Source organism: Stegodyphus dumicola, chromosome 5 (genome assembly GCF_044657685.1).
Source record: "Stegodyphus dumicola isolate Sdum_Otavi_A_Nest chromosome 5, ASM4465768v1".
In the NCBI taxonomy this organism is placed as follows: domain Eukaryota; kingdom Metazoa; phylum Arthropoda; class Arachnida; order Araneae; family Eresidae; genus Stegodyphus; species Stegodyphus dumicola.
The window spans coordinates 125,577,822-125,599,769 of record NC_140772.1 but is presented as its reverse complement, the minus strand read 5'-3'; the positions used below and the strand labels follow the sequence as shown (position 1 = coordinate 125,599,769).

Sequence of the window (21,948 nt, the reverse complement as noted above, 5' to 3'; positions counted from 1 at the left end):
TACCTACATTGCCATAAAAATTTGTGTACCAAGAAAGAGTTGTCAGAATCGAATGAAATTATATAAAAATCAATGCAATTTTAGTATAAGTAAGTGATTACAAAATCAAAGCAAAGTATCATTTTACTACAGTCAAAAGTCGTTAATTCGGCCACCCATAATCCGGAATGATCTATAATCCGGACCTCAAAGCTAAAATCTTTCTACGCATGCGCATAGGCGTTTACGCGTGCGCGCAAGACCTTTACGACTTGCATATGCGTCTACGCAAGCGTAGAATACGTTTTCGCGTGCGCGTTTAATAACGGACGGTATAAGTTAAAATTATCTAATTATCTATTACAGTTAATGTTGATGATTGCGTTTTTCCTTAATCTTCGAATTGGATCCGGCTTATTATTTTTTGCAGACTGTAAGAGCAATTTTATAAAAGTAAGCTTGAACTTTCAATTATGTCAAATAGAATTTCCGATGTTGGAGCTCCCAAAGGATCTACAAAACGAAAGTATGTTTCGATGTCCATCAAACAAAAAGTGGAATTGCTACAAAAAATGCATAAAGACATATCCTTTGTTTATCTAACCGTTCTGAAATCTGTTTATCAATTTCACGCTGCTCTGCGCGGGGGGGGGGGGGACGTCGCGGCGAGCAATGAACTGGAAGTTGATCTGTCAGCACTATCGTTATCTTCAGGGCAGATGTTTTTATTTTAGTCGGCTTATAATTCCTTACTAAATGTTGTATTTCATCTCGATCTACTCCGTCTTTGATATGATTTAAATCAAATTTCTCGTCATTATAAATATCACGAATACAAATCAAATAGTTTTCTGGTTGCAATTTTCTAATTTCGACTATGCTTAATGTATGCTTTACGCATGCGCGCGTTGAAAGAAATGTTTAATAAAGTAAACAAATAAATATTAAGCTTCTTTTTTTGTAAATTTTGATACCCTTTAGATCATAATTGCTCATTATTTTATAAATTACGGTTTCATATTTTTAATTTTATAATTTCCGCATGCGATCTTACCAGATTTGAACTGATGATCTATAATCCGGAGAAATCGATAATCCGGAATCGCCGAACTCCCGACGAGTCCGGATTAAAGACTTTTGACTGTACAGGAAAAATTACAAATGAATAGAGCTTGTTGTATCTTGTTAGGCCACCTCTAGTATGAATACACAATGCAATATGGGTGAGCACTGAGGCATACATATTCCATGTGGTTTCCTACATCATCTCATTCCACATTCGCTCTAAACATATCTCTAGTTCAACCAAATTCTTAAGCTGTTTATCTTGCCATCCCATGTGATCCAAAGCATGCTGAATCGATGACAAATCTGGGAATTGGGTAGGCCAGGGAATTGTGGTAATGTGGCAGAGGCATTCATATGTCATCCTTGTTGTGTGAAACCAAACACTGTGCTGTTGAAAAATGGTTGCTGTGGATCTTGCCATGAGTGGCAACATGTGTAGCTGAAGGATATTATGAACATTTTGCTGTGTGTGTCAAAGTACCATGGATCAGCATTAAATATGACCAGATCTCATATGCAATGGCACTCCATATAATCACATCAACTGTGGGAGTGGTGTACCACTGTAAAGTGAAGGCAAGATTGGGGTGTTTGGGTGGTTTTTCTAAGTGGGTTTTCATACATCACACATCTGAGTGGGTTTCCACCACATGTAACATAGTTGTCATCACTGTCCAAACTGAATCTTATTTCATTGCTGTAGACAACCTGGTTCCATTTGGTTGCTGTCCAATCCTATCAGGCATGACACTACTCAGATGGAGGCAGTGAAGGGTGTCATTAGTAGCACATATAGTTGATGCCTTAATCTCAAATGTTCTTCAGCCAGTCATCTCATAATAGTATGGACAGACGGAGGGTGCCATATTGAAAGTACTGCTTGTGTCCACATTATGAACAGTGATAAACTTGTTGCATATTTATGTTGGATCATGAGTATATATGTGTCAAGTATCCTGGCTTATTTTAATCAGTTCCATCTATAGAATAATGATAAATGCTTAATTTGTGGTAAGTTTGGGGACGCCAGGCACTTCGTCAATGAATGTACGCTTACCCGGAGTGCAAGAGAGAAATATAGAAAGAATTTTAAGGAAGATTTTAAAAAGAACCATTCAAATTTGAAAGTTTTTGCAAAGCCAATAATGAAAATTATAAATACGAACAAAGAATTGGAATTCGGCACTGAGATTCAGATTTTGGACTGAGATTCAGATATGGATTTTTTTTGGGGGGGGGCTTGTATTTGTGGTTTTTTTTTTTTTTTTTTTTTTTTTTTTGGCCAGTCCCATTTTTTTTTCGTATGGCCAGCTAGGAGGATCGGAGCTGTGCCCTTATAATAATAATAATAATGTGTCGAGTATTGTCTTCTTGGATTATTGGTCTGCAGAGGGCATCCTGAACTTGGCTGCTATGTATGCAACCTCTCTCTTATTCACTGGTGCCAACACCTTCTCGCATTAAAGTCACAACAGCCTGAATAGTTGGTTCACCAGACTAACCGCCTGACTTCCATCATCCCATTAATTCTTCTTTGCTTGAACTCTGACAGCTGATCATATTGTCTTTAATGGCAGTGTAATGACATCCCTAGTCATCCCTCTCTAGAACGGAGAGATCCTTCAGCATCCCTCTGTAATAGATTAAGTGTGGGCTAAATGCTTCTGTGTACCTTTTTTTATGCACTAGGGAGAATGAAGTTCAGCGTCAATAGGAGTAAATATGCATTGTACAATCACACTGTGTTTCAGATCATTTGCATGTCTGCTTGACCAAGTTTTATTATACCAAGATCTTCATACCATGTTTTATTATAATTTGATGATTACTTTTTGTTGCATAAATTTGTATGGCAATGAGTTTATATAAATACAAAAATAAAAATATTAATCATACAAAAAAACTTCCTCCTTCAATTTTTTTCCTTGTTTAAATTTTCTTTGCAGATGTTGAAGGGTCAATGAAACCGGATCGGCATAAAATAACTGCAACAATAGGTCTTGTGGTTCATGCTGCAGGTGTAAATTTTATTATACCTTCTTGTATTAATGTTAAAATAGTTAAACTGTTTATGTATTAATTGTAGTTTAATTACTTAAGTACTTTGTAGATTTTAATAAAGTAATATTCAAACTTAAACTATTGGTTTAATAAATTATATTACTCATAATTTTAGATGTAAGAAAAATTTTTAGACACTTTTTTTAATGTACTCTTTTTTAATTACAGTAATCTGTTATTAAAACTCAATAAAGCTCATTTATGCATTTGAAATATAACCATGAATGGTTTTAATAATAAAAAATTATTTCTTACGCATAATGAAGTATAATTAGTTTTAACCTTCACATTTTCTGTATATGTTTTCTCACTTTATAAAACTTAAAAAAAAAAAAAAAAAAAAAAAAAAAAAAAAAAAAAGAAAAAGAAAAAGAAAATGAAAAACGTTTGTTATTCAGGCAATTTTCTGATTTTGGATGCAAAATATTTGTTGTCCTGGTGGATGAATCTCTCTTTGCAGGTTAAAAACTTTTAATCTTTTAAGGCTTAAATGAAAAGGCTTTTAGAAATAGAAGCAAAAATATGTTTGCAAAATGATTTATATGATTGCAAAAATATTTTAGTTATACAACTATGGTTGGTATTAATAATAAAAAATTATTTCTTGCACATAACTAAGCAAATATAATCTTAAACCTTCCCATTTTTTGTATATGTTTTATTTGCTTTGTAAAACGTAAAAAAGAAGTCTTCATTTTTTATTCACATTTCTTCTAGACAGATAATTCTCTGGTTTTTGATGCAAAATATTTTTCTGTTCTTTAGTAATTTAGTTTTTAATTTAAAAACAGGAACAAAAGTACTTTTCAAAATGGAAGGAGCGACACAATGGTTATACCAAAAGCAGTAAGCCGAACAAAATGAGCATGAACATAGTGCCATTTATTGAGGAAAATTAGTTTTGTGATATGTTAAAAACTATATAGAAATTTGAAGGCATTAGAAAGTACTAATTGGAATTAGTATAATTTACTAAAGAAGATAAACTTTTGAGAAGGTGAAAAGAAGCTAGAAGGAGATTCAGTTCATAAACTGAAGTAGATTTATAGATAGTTTTTGCAGAACTAAAGTCAAACGTGTGATAAGTGCCCAACTATCAAATATTTGTTTATATCTGTTTTTTGAACGTAAGATTTGTATTCCTTGATGCAACATTTTGCTGCTGTTTAATTCTAGATGATGTATGACAAACTACTCTGGCAAGATATGCTATAAATTCCCCAAGAATCAAAATCAAAGATGGGAGCTTTAAGAATAAGGCAAAAATTTTTTATTGATAGTTGAAAAAATTTATTTGAAAGTTGAACTTCTGGAGAATGTGAGATTTTTTAAATGACAGAAGGATGAAATAGGGTTATTAACTGCATATTATGGTTATTTCTGACAGTGTAATGTCTTTTTTGATGGTAAAACAAAAACTTTTTTTAAAGATTTGTCACTGATTGTGGGAGGAAATTATGGGATTCAAGAGAGAGCAAAAATTCTGGAGACCAGACCAAACTTTGAGAACGAAATATACACAAGAGTATAAGAGCATATTTTGCGAAGTAAGGATGTGATTTCCTATGGAGAGGCAAACAAAAAAATGGTTTGCAATAAACAGTAGTGTTGAAGTTAAATTAATTGTGGGTAATTAAAGTATAAAGGTGAGAAAGGAAATTATCTGCTTCAATTTCAGAAGTGAACTAGATGTATGAGTGAGTCTAATTCACAACAGACAAAATCTTAGTTAAATCTTTCATTATTACTACCAGAAGCATGAATATAGCAAACATTGAACATAGCAAATCCAGAGCCTGCAAAATAGTTTTTTGAATAATTCAACATCAAAATAGTGTATGTAATTGTTAGCAAGAAGTGAGAGGCTTATCCATAGGTAGTCCTTCAGGTTGGTGGTAGCAATTATTTTGGAAAATGAAGGTTTGACTTGAAGAAACTTCAGTGAAATAAATTGACTGCTGAATTTCAGTATGCTTGAAATGGAATTCTCAAATTCTGATTTCAAAGAGTTTTAATACTTCTTCAATAAGAGCATTAGTAAACAGAGATCTAATATCAAAAGCAACCACGAGTGTTCGGAAGAAATATCTAAGTTGTCAAAAGAATTGTTAATGATCTCAAAAGAAACTTTTACCATGTAAGTGTAGAAAGTAATTAGGAAAGTCTAGAAACCAAATATTTGGCGAAAATGTATAATATTGTTCATAAGTTGGAAACTAGAGGTGAAAAGGACTTCTAATTTTGTGAACTTTGGGAAGAGCATAAAACTTAGTATACTTAATAATAGGTAAAATGAGAAATTTTTTGAAACTGAGCTGGGAGTATATGAGAGAGCCTGATGGCTGTTTTACATTTTGAGAAGTTAAAAGCTGAAAGATCTTTAGGGTCAAATAGTATGGGCCTTCACATAGCTTGGATTCTCTATTAGTTCAATTTTCAAGCCATTTTGTTTTTTCATTTATTAGTAAATTTTTCGTTTGATTCTTAAAAATCCCATCTCTAATTTTAATTCTGGGGAGATTATAGCACATCTTGTCAATATGATTTATCATCCACTGGCCAAACTATAAGAACTTTAAAATTTTGCATCAAGGAACTCAGGTTTCATGTTTAAAAAGGTGAAATATCAAATATTTGATAGTTAATCATAATTGGACACTTGATCACAATTTTGACTTTGGGTCTGCAAATGTTATCGATAAAGTTTCTTCAGTCGATAAATTTGATTTCCTTGTAGCTTTTCACATTCTAAACAATTTATCTCTTTTAGTTAAGGGTGTTAATTCCAATACATTTCTTCCTAAAGCTTTCAGAATTCTAATGTTTTAATATTTCGTATTTCATTAATGTTTTCCTTGATAGATGGTACTATGTTCTTGCTTTCTTCTTTCTGTTGCTTTCAGTATAAAAATGGTCATCACTCTTTCACTTTGCAAAAGTTTTTTACATCTGAATAAGAATCCTTAAAATCTGTGCCAAACTAAGATTGCTTTTTTGTCTCATTTTAAATTTTACATTTATTTCATTGAGAGAGTAAAAGCTTTATATACCTTTTATTCTGTGTACTTTTATTTTCCTTCTAAATGTTTAAAATTTTATTGTCTTGATTCATATATATTTATTAATTCATGTATGCACCTTTTTTAAATTTAGCGGATGGTATAGCACTGGGAGCAGCAGTCACTACTTCACATACAGATATCGAAATGATAGTTTTTACAGCAATAATGTTGCATAAGGTATAAAGAAAATGCTATTATAACAATAATATATACTAATAAAATGGTATTTTTCAAAATTAATTGCATTAATTTTAGAAATATTAAGAAAAATGTAGGTTTGTCTAAAAAGATAAAGCATAGGAATGAAGTATAAAAGTCTTTCAGAAACCACTTCTGTTTATGAGTTAAAATTTCTGCCTGGTAAAGAATTAGGCAATTTTTTTATTATGCATATTTATATGTATAGTCTCAAACAATTTTTAAATCTCTGAAATAATTTTTATGGTCTTCGAGTAATAGCCACTTTAAAAGAAGGATTGTTCAAAGAATTTAGCAGATTACAGCTCATGTACATGTGAGTTTTGTTTCTAGTTTTTCTCATTTTAAATTTTACGTTAAATTTGTGTTGTTTGCACATAAATAACTAAAAAAAAAAAGAAACCTGTACTTTAAGAATTAAAATTTACTGAATAGAAAATTATTGTGAAAGGTAAATGATGAAGAATTGTTTTGTAAAAGAAAAAAAAAAAAAAAAAAAAAAAAAAAACTCCTTTGTAAAAACACACTAAAATATTTTATGTAAAAAAAAAAGAAAAAAAAAAGTTGTACAACCATCAGTGAAACTGCTTTCAAAGTAATTTTTATGTTTTTCGTACAAAGGAGAAGAAATAAGTACACTGTTTGAAAAAACTGTTTTCTCTTACTTTGTAATACCTTTCTCTATTCTTCCACATAAACTAAATTAGATCCTACAATGAACCTGGTGAATTCTCGCACAGGCGTGAATTAAATACCAGCACAGAAGAAGGGTGCAAAATAACCCTTTATTAAATCAAACTAATTTCACAGAAAGGCACGGACTTTGTGCATTACAAAAACACAGTTCACTTGCAGCTGTAACTAAATGTAGACTATAATACAAATCAAATCTGAAAAATAAAAGAGTGCAAGAACGCACTTCAATTTACGCTGATGTAAATGGAAAAGCCATTTTACTTTCTCATGCACAATTTAACTTGTGGCCTTGAAACATTATTCAGATCAATATGCTTGTTACCTAGACAAATTTTTTGCCTATATTTCATTCCTCTAAAATGATTTCTTCTTTGTGTTCAGATTTCATTTTCCATCAGTGTATATTATAAATATAATGTATTTTTTATAATTTATTTTCATATTATTGTAAAAAAATTGTCATTAAATGTATCGTGCTGAATTTAAAAAAAAAATCAAAATATTCTCATCCAAAAATAGATTACAGACATTTGTGGATTACACTATCGTGGATTATCAAAATTCTATCGCATCTTAATTGTATAGAAATACAATATTTGTTTTAATCACCATCTAGTTAAGTGAATTTTTACTTTAAAGACATGAAGAGGAGTTTTGTAAAGTAGAAAATATTTGTATCTGGAAAAGTATTGTTTTATTGTTTAACTTGATTATGTCCTTTAAAAAAAATAAATATTTCTTAAATTAAAATCAAACTTAAAAAATGTAATGTATAGTTAATTAGCCATTTATGAAGGCATAATCCCCTTGTTCGTTTGGGCTAAAACGGCTAAAACATGTAATAATATTTATAATCACTTACATTTTTTTATTCTTTTCTAATGAAAGGTTTAAGATGGATTATTACATTTCTTTGTCATAAGGTGCTTCTTCATTTCATAAATCTTGAAAACAAAAGCATTTGTAATTATTATATGTACCAATTGAAAAAAAAAAGGAATTATTTCAAACATTTCTCAAAATGTTTTTGTCAGATATTTTTTTACTTGCAATGGCAATTTCCATTTACCTGAGTAAAAATGTCCATTGTTATGAGGTGTTACAGTAATTAAAATAGTTTTGCTGTTACTTATTAAACGATAAATATATATGTATGCAGGGTGATTCAAAAGTATCTGATAAAAATGTAAACACACATAGATGGGAGCAAAATAAGCAGATTTTGTAATGAAATGGATGTGCAAAAATCGCACATTGAAGTAGTGTATGGGTTACTGTTGAGTGGTAGGTAAAAACATTCTGCTAGAATAAATAAATTATCTATGTATATAGTTATTTTTTCCTCAAAAAAATGTTTATGCACCAAACCTCAAAGGGTTAAAAGGCATTTAAATAGCTGACACATTACGCTTTGCAGACGATTTTCATATATGTCAGCAAAGGAATTCATTTCATTTTTTACTGTAGGAACAGCAACAGCTGTATTATTCTTCCCTTGGATGGCAACAGCAGCTATTTTCAGCTTTGTGTGACGAAGTTTTTAATTGCTGTTATATTTATTTATTTCAGCGCTTAGTCAAATGAGTCATGCAAGCAAGAAAAAAGTTCATCAGTATTTGGAGGAATATTTAAAATTTAGTTTCATATCCACTGTACACAATGAATGGCCACCTTTTGGTATCTTTTATGCCAACAATGCTTGGCCAATGAATTAATGAAACAAGTTCATCTTGAGATACATTTGAAGGCAAAATATAATGCGAAATATTAATTTAGATTTAAATTACACTGCCCTCCAAAAGTTAAGGAACAGCATGTTTTTTTTAGAATGAAGCAACATAGAAACCAGAAATTCAGAAGACATATTCACTTAAGAGTTCTTTAATGAATGTGACATAAAATGTTTCTAAAGTTCAACACAAACTTAATGAATGTGACATAAAATGTTTCTAAAGCTCAACACAAGCATGAATTGCAACAGAAAATTGCACTCTTGGCAGAGAATTCCAGTTTTGGAGAAACAGTATGTTATAGTTTTTTAAGGAAACATTGGGTGGTAATATTACAAAAATGGGTTCTAATAAGGAATATTTCTACTCCCAGCTGGAATACATCGGTGGCAGTAATGTTCCGTGCTATCATTTAAGTTGTTGGTCAATGAAATGGAAAGCAACAACCAGACATGGAGTAATCCTTGTTCAAGCTCATCTAACGACCTTGGAGGAGGACTTAAAGCAGCAACCTGTCTACCGAAGGTAGTCCCAAAGATGCTCTATCGGATTCAGATCTGGGGATTCAGCTGGCCATTCCAGGCCATTCCATCCACACCATACAGTGATCCTCAAGATATTCTTTAGCAACCTGAGCTCGGTGCAGTCTCGCATTGTCATCCATTAGAAGAAATTCAGGAGCAATAGCAGCGGCATATGGGTGGACCTATTGATTAAGGGTCTCGTCTTGATATCTCACACCAGTCAAAGTTCCTCCATGGAACACATGCAGGTCAGTAGGACCACCAATAGAGATCCCAGCCCCAACCATTATTCCACTACCTCTGTAACTGTGTCTTTCCACGATATGGGATTGGTTGTATCTGCTACGTTGTTCCCTCCAGATCAGCTGACAACCTGAATCGCTCTCCAATGTGAGCGTGGATTCGTCTGTGAAGAAAACAGACACTCATTGTTGACTGGTCCAGGAGGTGTGTTCTCTTCTTGCCCAACATACACGGGCACGCCTGTGTCCTTGGGTCAAGGGGACGCAAACAACTGGTCGTCTTGCATAGAGACCTGTATTGTGCATGCATCTGCGCACTGTAGTAGCTGCGATTCTTGTTCCTGTTGCTACTAAATAATTTGCCGTGAGCTGAGGCACAGTAATGTTACTTCTCCTTCGAGCCAAAAGAGCTAAATAATGGTCTTCCACAAGTATTTTAACTCTAGTTATGCCTGGAACATGCCTTCTAGACACAGAATCCTTGGATTCAAACTGATTCCATAGTCGGTGAACCATACTATGAGAGACTTTGAGATGTCTAGCAGCATCAGCTTCTGACATCCCTATTTCCATCCATCCAGTCGCCAGACATCTCAAAGAATCAGGCAAACAACTTCCCCTGGATATTGATAGACTGTCTTGAATATTGCCAGTAGTGAAACTGCTAATAACAATTGAAGAACAACACTCGTGAACAAAACTTACAATTTTTGCCTTTTTCCTCCAACTCATATATAAGTACTCCTTTCTATAAGATAAGAGTAGTAGCTATTGCTTTCGCATATATTTTCTTAAACTTCGTTACTATCATGCATATAAAATGTGAATTTAAATGTTATTGACATTTTTGTAATGGTGAGCCTTCAAAAACTTGCTGTTCTTTAACTTTTAAAGGGCAGTGTATTTTCAAACTTTTTTGAATAAAAAGTAACATTAAAGTTTCTGTTTATGCTAATAAAGCAACTGTTAATCGTACTCTTGAGGCTAGTTATCAAATTTCATTACTCACCTCTAAATCTAGGAAAAGTCATAGTATAGGGGAAAATTTAATCAAACCATCAATACCAGCATTTCTTAAAAATGGTTCTAGAAAAAGATGAGAAAGACATTAAAGCTATGCCATTAAGTACAAATACTGTTGGGAGAAGAATAGATGAAATGAGTGAGGATATTGAAACACAGCTTGTTGAAGAGCTGAAAACGAGAAAATTTTTGATACAGATGGATGAATCAACATTGATAGACAATGAGGCCATACTTACGTAAGATGTATTGATAAAGGTGATTTTACATTTTGCCAAAGGAATGTTCTGTAAATCATTAGAGAGCATCACTACCTCCAAAGATATTTATAGTAAACTAAAACATAACTTAGATGTCAAAAATATACCAATGAAGAATGTAAGTTCTTGTGCTGCAGATGGTGCTCCTAATATGATGGGGAAGAAAGAGGGTTGCTTAAAATTGATGGAAGATGAAAATCCAGAAATGCGTCTAGTGTATTGTGTTATTCATAAGAAAAACCTGGCAGCTAAAAACATTTTGCCTGTTCTATACGAAGTATTAAATTCAGTTATAAAGTTTATCAATGCTATTGAAGCTAGTGCCAAATCTGAACATCTCTTCAAGTTATTTTGTGAAGAACAAAATGAAGACTATATGAGACTTATACTTCACACTGAAGTAAGATGGCTTTCGAAAAGGAACTTCTTGAAAAGATTTATAGAACTATTTGCTACTACAGTCAAAAGTCGTTAATCCGGACCTCAAAGCTACAAACTTTCTGCGCATGCGTCCTGTTGACGCATGCACATAAGCGTGCGCGTAAGACCTTTACGGCTGCGAATATGCGTGTGCGCATACGCATAATACGTTTACGCATGCACGTCTAATGTATAACGGATGGTATAAGCTAAGATAAAATTAACTAATTCAGTTAATGTTGCAGATTGCGTTGTTCCTTAATCTTCGAATTGGATCCGGCTTATTATTTTTTGCAGACTGTTAGAGAAATTTTATAAAAATAAGCTTGAACTTTCGATTATGTCAAATAGAATTTACGATATATATATTTACTAATATGTAAAGGATCTACAAAGCGAAAGTATTTTTTGAAGTTCATTAAACAAAAAATGGAATTGCTGCAAAAAATGGATAAGTATTTGTTTCTCTCACCATTCCGAAATCTATTTATCAATATCACGCTGCTCTGCGGGTCGAGGGGGGAGAAACGCTGCGGCGCGCAATGAATTGGAAGTTGATCTGTCAGCTCTATCCTTATCTTCAGGGCAGACGTTTTTATTTTATGTGGCTTATAATTCCCTATTAAATGTAGTATTTCATCTCGATGAACTCCGTCTTTGATATGATTTAAATCAAGTTCTTCGTCATTATAATTCGCTTCCGATACTGATTGTTTCCGATAGTGATAGATTCACTTCCGGTTTCATATTTTTAATTTCTGCATGGCATCTTACCACATTTAAACTGATGATCTATAATCCGGAAAAATCGATAATCCGGAATCGCCGAAGTCCCGATGAGTCCTGATTAACGACTTTTGACTGTATTAGTTATTTTTTAAGAGACAGACTTGAAATGAAAAATCTGTTAATGGTTGATGGTAAGATATTTCTGAGTTATTTAGCTGATAATCTTTGAAAACTAAATATATTAAATAAAAAACTTCAAAGAGCAAATAAAACTTTTGTTGATGCAAAAGCGAAGATATTTGGTTTCATTACCTTTATTGAGTTATGTCAAGCATATATTTATAACACAAATTTTGAAAAGTTTCATTAGCTCCAAAAATGTGAAGAGACTGATTGATACTGCTAGCTATACATGTTATTGCCGATTATCTGAAAATTTTATCAGCTTATTTGAAAGGTTTTTTTTTTTTTTTTTTTTTTTTGATTAGAAACAAATTGATTTCCCAACTTGGAGGATGCAGTCATTTGGCTGATATTTCAGATATGCAGTATCAAGAACTCTCAGAAATGCAAAATGATGAGTCAATTAAAGCTTTATTTAATGTAAAAGGAGGGATGGCATGGCTTTCTGAGGAAACCGAAATCAAATATCAAAATGCAACAAAATATGCAAGGGAGCTATCATTACCATTTCCATCTTCATATTTAGCTGAATGTAATGATAGTGATGTAAATTATTTGCTGCTAAAAGATAGAAATCGTCTGAATATAATAAAGCGGGCAGACTTAAGACTGAAGTTAACTAAATTAGAACCTGACATAAAATCTGTTTGCTTCAAGCATCAGGTGCAAGGATCTCACTAAATTTAAATAATAAATAATTACTAAAAATAATATAGAAAAAAAACTTTCATTAAAATTATTCTGTATTTGAATTTCAGTTCTCCGTTATATGTTTTGAAAGTTTACTTACTGTGTTTGCTCACAAATTTCCTAGTGATTTCTACCTAATATCTATTATTAAAAAATGTAATGTTCATGGAAGAAACTATAAATTAAGTTTCTTCCATGAACATTACATTTTTTAATATTAAAAATTATGTATATGCTAGGGGAAACATAAGAAATTTAGAGAGAATTAGGTGGGGCATAGCACAAAAAAGGTTGGGAAACACTGATCTACAGCCTCGGGTATAAATGCATATCAGTGAGCTCTGCATTTGTCTAGAGATGTGTACCACTTGAAATTTGCGAAGAGAATGGTTATTTACACTGACAACTTCTTACTTCTCAACTGCAACCCTGTAATACCTTAATATATTATTTTAGTTTAGTAGTAGTTAAGCACATGTATATCATTACAAAATCTCCTTATTTTGGTCACCTCTACCTGCCTGTACCTTTTTACCAGATACTTTTTTAATTACCCTATATATTGTATGTTTCAGACTACACAGCTGATTACATTTTGAATGTTTGACTGTAAAACCATAGCACCCCTTTTTAAAGAAACGAATCAAATATGATGCATTTTCAAACTATGACAGTTTTTGTTAAGAAACATTTTTCAGGAGAAAAAGGAGAAAATTCAGTCTTCTGGAGGGTCCTCTATAAAGAAATCTCCAGTTAGTAAACTACTTTTTTATTATCCTACTAAAGATCTCCTAGAAAATATAAAATTCGTTTTATGATATGTGAAAAAAAAATACAAAATCGTATGACTTAAATCGCTTTTACTAGAAAAATAGAATGCCTGCCAATTTAGAGATCATATCAAATTGAATTTTAATAAATATAGATAATTGTGAATCACTCTGCATTTTAATTTCATGATTCTAAAATGCTAAATAATTGAAGATGTTATTTAAGTTTTATAACATTTCTTGCATTGTATCTCGGAGCTTTATAGCTTTGTATGTGTCATAATTTCCAGTACTATATGGTATTTGACATCTTACTTCAATCACATTTTCAACCTCTTAACCTGAATCATTTTGTTTTTTCCTTATACTGTATTTAGAAGTAATTCACATGTACAAGTGTGCTTCTAGTGCATGGCATCGACTGTTCTCAGTTTATGTGGTAATGGTGCACTAATACTTATGTACTTTCCCATTAAACTTTTTTAACAAAAACTGGCACCAAACATTATGATTTAGTGCGAGTGGTGGATAAGCTTGAGATCATAACATACTCATATCTTCATTCTACGTTTTATGTAAGTATTGTATAAATTGATTGCTATTTCTCCTTTTCTTTTTAAGCCCAAAGAGGCAATTTTCCCAGAAAGGCTATTAATTTCGTTTTGTCATTTTGTGTCGATTTACTATAAACGGCGAATCACTTTTCAGATTGTAGCCACTAAATATATTGCCTTGTCTTATAGATAAAGAAATTAAATAATGAAGAATCCGCATTAATGTATATATGTTTCTTCCATTGTGATAAATCAACGGTACTAGAGCCATCAAATTTTGAATAATGTAATCCTCCACCGAATATGGGCATCTGGAAGCCCTAATTTGGAATTTGTTTTATTATTTATTTCATATTTTGTAACACTTTACGGGGAAAGTGTTACAAAATATGAAATTACTGGGAAAACAAAAAAATCCTTTTTATCTCCAGTGTACGAGCCTGGAATTTCAATGATATGCTATCGGAAATTCTAAAGATATGTTCATTTTAAAATTATTTTGCAATATTGCTGTTGAATTGAATTTTATGGTTTAAGAACATGCTATTTAACAAATAAAGGTAACACACAAAATGTTAAAAACATCCCTTTGGGGGGAATCTGAAAGCTTTCAGATTCCCCTCCCCTCCTCTGGATTTTGAAAAATGATTAGAATTTGGGACCTGCCACTTATTTAAGTCTTTTATTTTGCTATGTCTGTAACTTGCATCGGTTCATTATCTAAATAAAGATATGTTTCTTCAAAATATGACTGGAATGGTGCAAGTTTAGTAGCATTTGCTTTAACTTTCATGGTTGATAGGAAAGTATGTAAGTACTGATGCTATCATTTCTTTGAAAATAATTCACTGTGTATTTTCCTTTATTTTTAGCTCCTGAATATATCCTGAAGCTAGTCTAATTGCCATAAAAAATTTATATCTTATTTTTTATGCAGAGCCTAATTAATTTTTCTTAATAAATTCTTATACATTTCTACATAAATTGACTCATTCTGTTTTAGTATTATGCATGTTATCATTAAATTAAGTTTTAAAAAGCGTTTTTTTTTAAACGTATATCACAAGATTGGTCTGTGTTATCATGTCTAAAAATACTTTTTGTATTGAATATTTTTTAAATATAAATATTTGTGTTGTATTTAATTATTCATAGGCTCCTGCTGCATTTGGATTAGTAACTTTTCTAATGCATGAAGGACTTGATCGGGTCAAAATAAGAAAGCATCTTTTAGTGTTTGCTCTTGCTGCTCCAGTTTTAGCTATTCTAACTTATTTTGGTATTAGTCAAGTAAGTATACTTTTAAAAATTGCTGAGTAAACAGATTGTTCTAAACTATTTCAACTATATACAGAGAGGTGTTTCTGCCATGCGTACAAACGTACGGAAGGGATACGTTACTCTAAGAATGAATCAAGATCATATAATAATGCGGGATTGGTAATACGATCATAACACAATAGAGGGTGTTGTTGGGAAACTGGTAACTCATCTGTGCAAGAAAATAGTCATTCAACAACCACCCAAAGAGGTACAAGGATGGAAAGTTTCACAAATGTGGAGTTAGTATATATGCATCTATCATATAGAGCTGCTGTTTATAATGAGCAAGCTACTTTTTGCCTGAACTAGGAGCTCAACTTGATAAGCACGTTCAAACCTCTAGACCAGCGGTTCTCAACCTTTTGACTATCATGTACCATAAAAAAAAATTTTAAACCTTTAGTACCACCACTACAAAGTACTACTACCACAAAGCTCAGATCGCATAAGTTTATGAGTGTTAGAGATAAAACTCAATCAGGATGTCGGGGTTTTAATTTTTGAATTTAATAGTTAAAAATACTTTGCTTCTTTGCATACCATCTATTTTTCTCTTGCGTACACGGCCCACTGGTTGAGAATCCCTGCTCTAGACTTTTGCATGGCTGCATCAAAGATTATGTGAAATGGATTCCTTCAAGAGACATGCCATTCGTTGAGGATGAATGGTATTGGACCCTTAAATTGAAGAGATGGTGCTTCCTCATGCAGAAGGTACTTCGTGTACCAGTACATGAGCAATTGCTTCTCACTACAGTCTTCTTCAAATCATTGTCTGAAGGAGGGGTCAGCAACCTTTTTTTATTAGGAGGGCATATTTAAAAAATGCATCAGTTTGGCAGTCAACATAGGACAGCTACAAAAATAATAAATATGTAATTATATCAAAATAGATTTAATTAATGTAGATGGTAAAAGCTGTAATGTTCTGAAAATTTTTTTTTGTTATTGTTAATACTCTTGTTAAAAATATTACTATAATATGTTGTTCATAAATGTTGTTAGTCAAGCAAGAGAAGAGCAGATTTTTGTGATTATGCAACTGAAATACGTTGCTAATAGCAATCTGCTGAAATGAACTTTCTTAGTGTGAACCATTGTGTATATCTTTTCATTGCCTCTTAAATGTAAAGAAATGAATGCATACTCTGCTTATAACTCGACATATAAATTCATAAAATTACAAATTTATGTACAAACAGAAGTTACTGATGTAAAGCGTAGCACACCTTGGTTGGAGAGTATATGAAGGTAATGGGGGCAGAAAACAGTTTTCTCTACTGTATGCAGAATCAGATGCTTTATGCAGTTGAAAATTGGTTCATTTAGTTATTTAATGTTATCTAGATTTCACCAAGATTCAGTTTTTGTCAAAAGTTCAATTGTGCAGTTCATACAGTTGTTAAAATACTGAAAATAAAATAAGAGACTTACTAAAAACATACATTACCGTTATAAGTATTTGCTGTCCAAAATCTAAAATCTGGAATTTAGATATTTGTATAGCAGGCAATTTAAAATTGTTTCGCGGGCACCATATCACTGGCTCTAAGTCTGAAGGATCTGGAACTTAAACCTATACCTTGAATAGGGCATACAGGTACCGATGTAAAGTTTCATTTGTTTAATGGTGCCCACAGAAAAGTATGGTAGATTCTCTTTTCCCAAGGAAGTAAACGATGCATGTTTCAAGGGAAAGTTGCTGCAGTGATCATAATTTGCAAGTTGGGTGGTCTGGAATTGTGTTCTTATATCTCTTGCCTGTTTATCTAGATAGGCAGTGTTATAAGAATTTTGAACTTGCTCAAAGTATTGAATGGATTGCAGATTCAGCAGTCTCTGTGACATAATATGTGGTTCCAACATTATGTAACCTCAGCCCATTTCAGCCAGTGGATCAGGTGTGATGGTCCCATTCATGCAGAGTTGTAGCTAGGGTTTTCAGCGCCCAGAGACAACTGAAAATTTCGCGTCCCCTACTGCTTGCTAAGGATGGAAAACATTTAATTCTAAAATGTCGTAACATCAGTTTGGCGCCCCTTGGATTCTGCGCTCGGGGACAGATGCCCCCTTGCCCCCCTCTAGCTATGCCCCTGCATTCATGGGCATGCACTATCACTAAATCTATTCACCCTACACTTCTCTCCTTTTTTTTTTTTTTTTTTTTTTTTTTTTTTTTTTTTTTTTTTTAGCCGAAGGGTCAATTTAATCAGAAGGGCTATTAATTTCGTTTTGGCATTTTGCGTTGATTCACTATAAATGAGGAATCCCCTTTTTTTAATTGTTGCCACCAAATATTAGAGCCCTGTATTATATTTAAAGAAATTAAATAATGAAGAATCTGCATAAATGTATGTATGTTTCTCGCATTGTGATAAAGCAATGGTACCGAGAGCCACCAAATTTGGAATAACGCCTCCACCCCAATACGGGCATCTACACTGGTTATCATAAATTAAGGAAAAATCACAAAAATGACGATTACTGAAAAAGTTACATGTAGAATTTAATGAAACTTACCCACAATATACAACACATAGTAGGGTATCAAATAACATAAAAAGAAATTACCAGATAAATGTGTTAGTATAGAAATTAGCACATGTATAAAATGAACAAATCGAAGGTGTCAGTTTGCTATAGGAAACGGACCTTCAGTATGGAATATCATCTCCTCTAGAAGCAATACAGCACATACAGCGATGTGTGATGCTTTTAATTATGCAGTCTATCACTTCCATAGGAAGCGAGAGCCATTGCTCTTGCAAAGTGGTTGCAAGTGCGACAAGGGCCTGAGTGGGCGGATTGAAAGCAGCTAGACGTCTCCTTAAGCATTCCAAACGTGCTCGATAGGATTCAAGTCCGGGGATCGAGCTGGCCACTCCATGCACATAATTGTTTCCTGTTGAAGATAATCATCTAAGATGCGAGCCCTGTGCGGTCTTGCATTGTCGTCCTGTAACAGGAAAGCATCTCCTATAGCCCCGGCATATGGGTGCACATAAACATCAAGGAGGTCATCTCTATAAACATAAGCATTCACGGTTCCCCTTGGAAAGACATGGAGGTCTGTGTGTCTGGCCAAAGAGATGCCACCCCAAACACAGACACTGCCTCTTCCATATCCATCTCTTTGACAGATGATAACGGGTTCCAGATTATCTCCATATCAAATAACACTTACTATTGCTTTCTTGACTAAACCTGTACTCATCCGTTAAGAGAGCATCCCTCCATTGATCAGGTGTCTAGTGGAGATGTGGTCGAGCCAACTGCAAACGGTCTCTCCTATGGCGTGACGTGAAAGGCACACAAATGGCTGGTCGCCTCGCATACAGACCACCTTCGTGAAGCCTTCTACGCACAGTTGATGTTGACACCAACCTTCCGGTGGCTGCAGCAAGGAAGGATCTAAGAAGAATCGGAGTAGCGGTTCTATTCTTGCATGCACATAATGTCAAATATTGGTTACCGACGTTCGTTGTAGCAGTTGGCCGACCTTGGCTGAACCTCCTAGATACCGAATCTGTTGTTTGAAATTGCCTCCAAAGTCTATGAACAACAGAAGGACTCACATTTAGCCATCTGGCCACTTCTGTTTGACTTTGTCCTGCCTCTAGTCTCCCAATAGCTCTCCATCATAGTTCTGCAGGCAAATGATACCTGGAGGTCATTGTAACGAATTGGCTATCTCGGATTTCTGATGTTACTATCACAGTGAAATATGTGGGTTTGCTCTCAAACATGGACTTTAATGCTCCTCGCAGATGACGTATTCCGATCACAATGCCACTAATTTGCATATTGCAGTTTTACTCAGCTACTCTTACTTGGGAACATATTAACATTTTACATGGTTTGTCTTATTTTTGAGGGAGTTATCGCTATTTTTGTGATTTTTCCTTAATTTATGATAACCAGTGTAGAAGCCCAAATTTGGAATTTGTTTTATTATCTACTAGCCGCTGCGTGGCCAGCCTTTGTCTGACTTTTAAATGTACCAGAATGCCTAAAGGGAACACCAAACATTAAATTTAAATACTGCACAGTTTTACACTGCAGGAAAACTTTATAAAAATATATATATAAAAAAAATTACAATGAAATAAGCAATATCCCTTAGTACAAATATTAATTATTCTAATAAATAAATTAATCAACTTCCTATTGCAAATTTTTTTAAAAATTCAAATGGTATAAAGGAAGTTAAAAATTTTGTTTTCTAAAAAAAATCATGCAAAACTTATCATATAACTAGCAGCTACGCTGCCAGCCTTCATCTACCTTTTAAATGTACCGTAAAAATGCCTGAAGGGAACATCAAACGTTAAATTTAAAAACTGTGCAGAATTTTACTCTGCTGAAAACTTTCGGAAAAAAACACAAATTTAAAAAAAAAAATATATATTACTTATAAAAAAATTAACCAACTTTTCGTTGAAGAAAAAAAATCGTGCAAAACTTTTCAATATCTTACAAACAGTAAAATAAACAAAAAATAACGTGAAAGAAACTCAGAAAACAAAAAATTCCACGCAGAATTTTACTCTGCAGAACAACTTTATCAAAAAAATGACAGTGAAATATGGCAATCTCTTAAAAACAGTGACATAAGAAATACGATGAAAATTGTTGCCAAACCCATATTTCTAAAAGAATGAAACTATTCAAAAAGAGTCAATTTCATCAAAAATCTGAATGAAACACAATGAAATAAGCAATGTCCCTTAATACAAATATTAATTATCCTAATAAATAAATTAACCAAATTCCCTTTGCAAAATCTTAAGAACTCAAATGGTATAAAGGAGGTTAATAACTTTGTTTCCTAAAAAAATCAGTCAAAACTATTCAATATCTTAAAAACAGTGAAATGAGCAATAAATAAAATAAAGGAATGCAAAAAACAAAAAATTCTGAAAAGCAAAGTATAATTAATGATATTTTATCTTATGTTTTCAAGGGAAAAAATTACAATGAAATAAGCTATATCCCTTAATACAAATATTAATTATCCTAATTAAAAAATTAACCAACTTTCCGCAGAAGAACAAAAATCATGTAAAACTTTTCAATATCTTATAAACAGTGAAATAAGCAAAAAAATGACATGAAAGCTACTGAAAAAACATAAAATTCCACGCAGAATTTTACTCCACAGAACAAATTTATCAAAAAAAAATCAATAAAAATATATTATATTTATATAAAAATGACAATGAAATATGCCAATCTCTTAAAAAGAGTGACATAAAAAATAGGATGAAAAATTGTTGCCAAACCCATATTTCTAAAAGAATGAAATTATTCAAAATGATGCGATTTCATCAAAAATCTATCAACAACAATAAGACAGGAAAATTGTTGCCCAAATCACATTTTTAAAGATGTGAGATGTGAGAAATGTACTCGGAAGCTTCATTTAAAAAATCTTTTAAAAATACAAAATATTATCATTTTTCCAAAATTCTTTTTGTAAAAGCATTCGCAAGGATGAAAGTTTAACGTGTCCAAAAATCAAAGAAAAATAATCTGTACATTTTTAAAAATAAACTTTTTTAGAAAAAAATCCTGTTGAAAAGGTGTTAAGCTTCCGTTGTTAAATAAATTCATATTTAATCGTTTTATTGAAACACAAAATTTATTTTACTTTGTAAAATAGCTAAGTGCCTACATTTCATGATGATGTGAAAATGGAGTGTGTAGAGTAAAATCTCGCATTCCTATAGCCCGTTATGTCTCAAAATGATGCGATTTCGTCACAAAACATAAAATTAAAAAAAAATAAAATTCTAATTCAAATTTCGAAAAAATCGCTTTGAGGTGCACTGATTCTTGTCTAGATGCACGTATGTACCAAATTTTGTAGCTGTTGGTCTATTAGCTTACGTGCAGCGCGAACAAAAAGACACACACACACAGAGACAGACTCTTTCTTTTATTATATGTAGAGATTAAAATTATGTGTAATTAAAACATAATATAAAAAATTACAATGAAATAAGCAATATCCCTTAATACAGATATTAATTATCCTAATAAATAAATTAACAAACTTCCCGTTGCAAAATCTTGATTCAAATGGTATAAAGATGGTTAAAAACTTTGTTTCCTAAAAAAAATCATGCAAAACTTTTCAGTATCTTAAAAACAGTGAAATAAGCAATGGATATCATAAAAGATACCCCAAAAAAAATCTGAAAAGGAAGTATAATTAATAATATTTTATCTCATTTTCAAGAGAAAACAGTCAGCAGGCCAGTATACAAAGCATAGCGAGAAAAATCTGTTTGTTCGCTAATAACTCAGTCATTATTATAGGTATCATCATCTATATTATAGCTATCATATCATATTATAGCTGTCATACCTATCAACTTTTTACAATTCTTTTCTGAGCCCTCGGAAAGGTCCACGTCCACTCCCCCCCCCAAAA

At 32.4% G+C, this 21,948-nt stretch overlaps 1 protein-coding gene across 3 annotated transcripts in view; it reads left to right on the top strand.

Annotated features, from left to right (window-relative positions):
- Zip102B (Zinc/iron regulated transporter-related protein 102B) overlaps nucleotides 1-21,948 on the top strand; it is a 100,909-nt gene that overhangs the window by 63,195 nt on the left and 15,766 nt on the right. For 2 of the 3 annotated variants that reach the window (XM_035364430.2, XM_035364428.2), the window contains 3 exons: nucleotides 2,994-3,065; nucleotides 6,262-6,347; nucleotides 15,345-15,479. In XM_035364430.2, the coding sequence (XP_035220321.1) occupies nucleotides 2,994-3,065; nucleotides 6,262-6,347; nucleotides 15,345-15,479 (293 nt within the window). The remainder of the gene's footprint in view (nucleotides 1-2,993; nucleotides 3,066-6,261; nucleotides 6,348-15,344; nucleotides 15,480-21,948) is intronic. The other variant, XM_035364429.2, reaches the window with a different exon arrangement.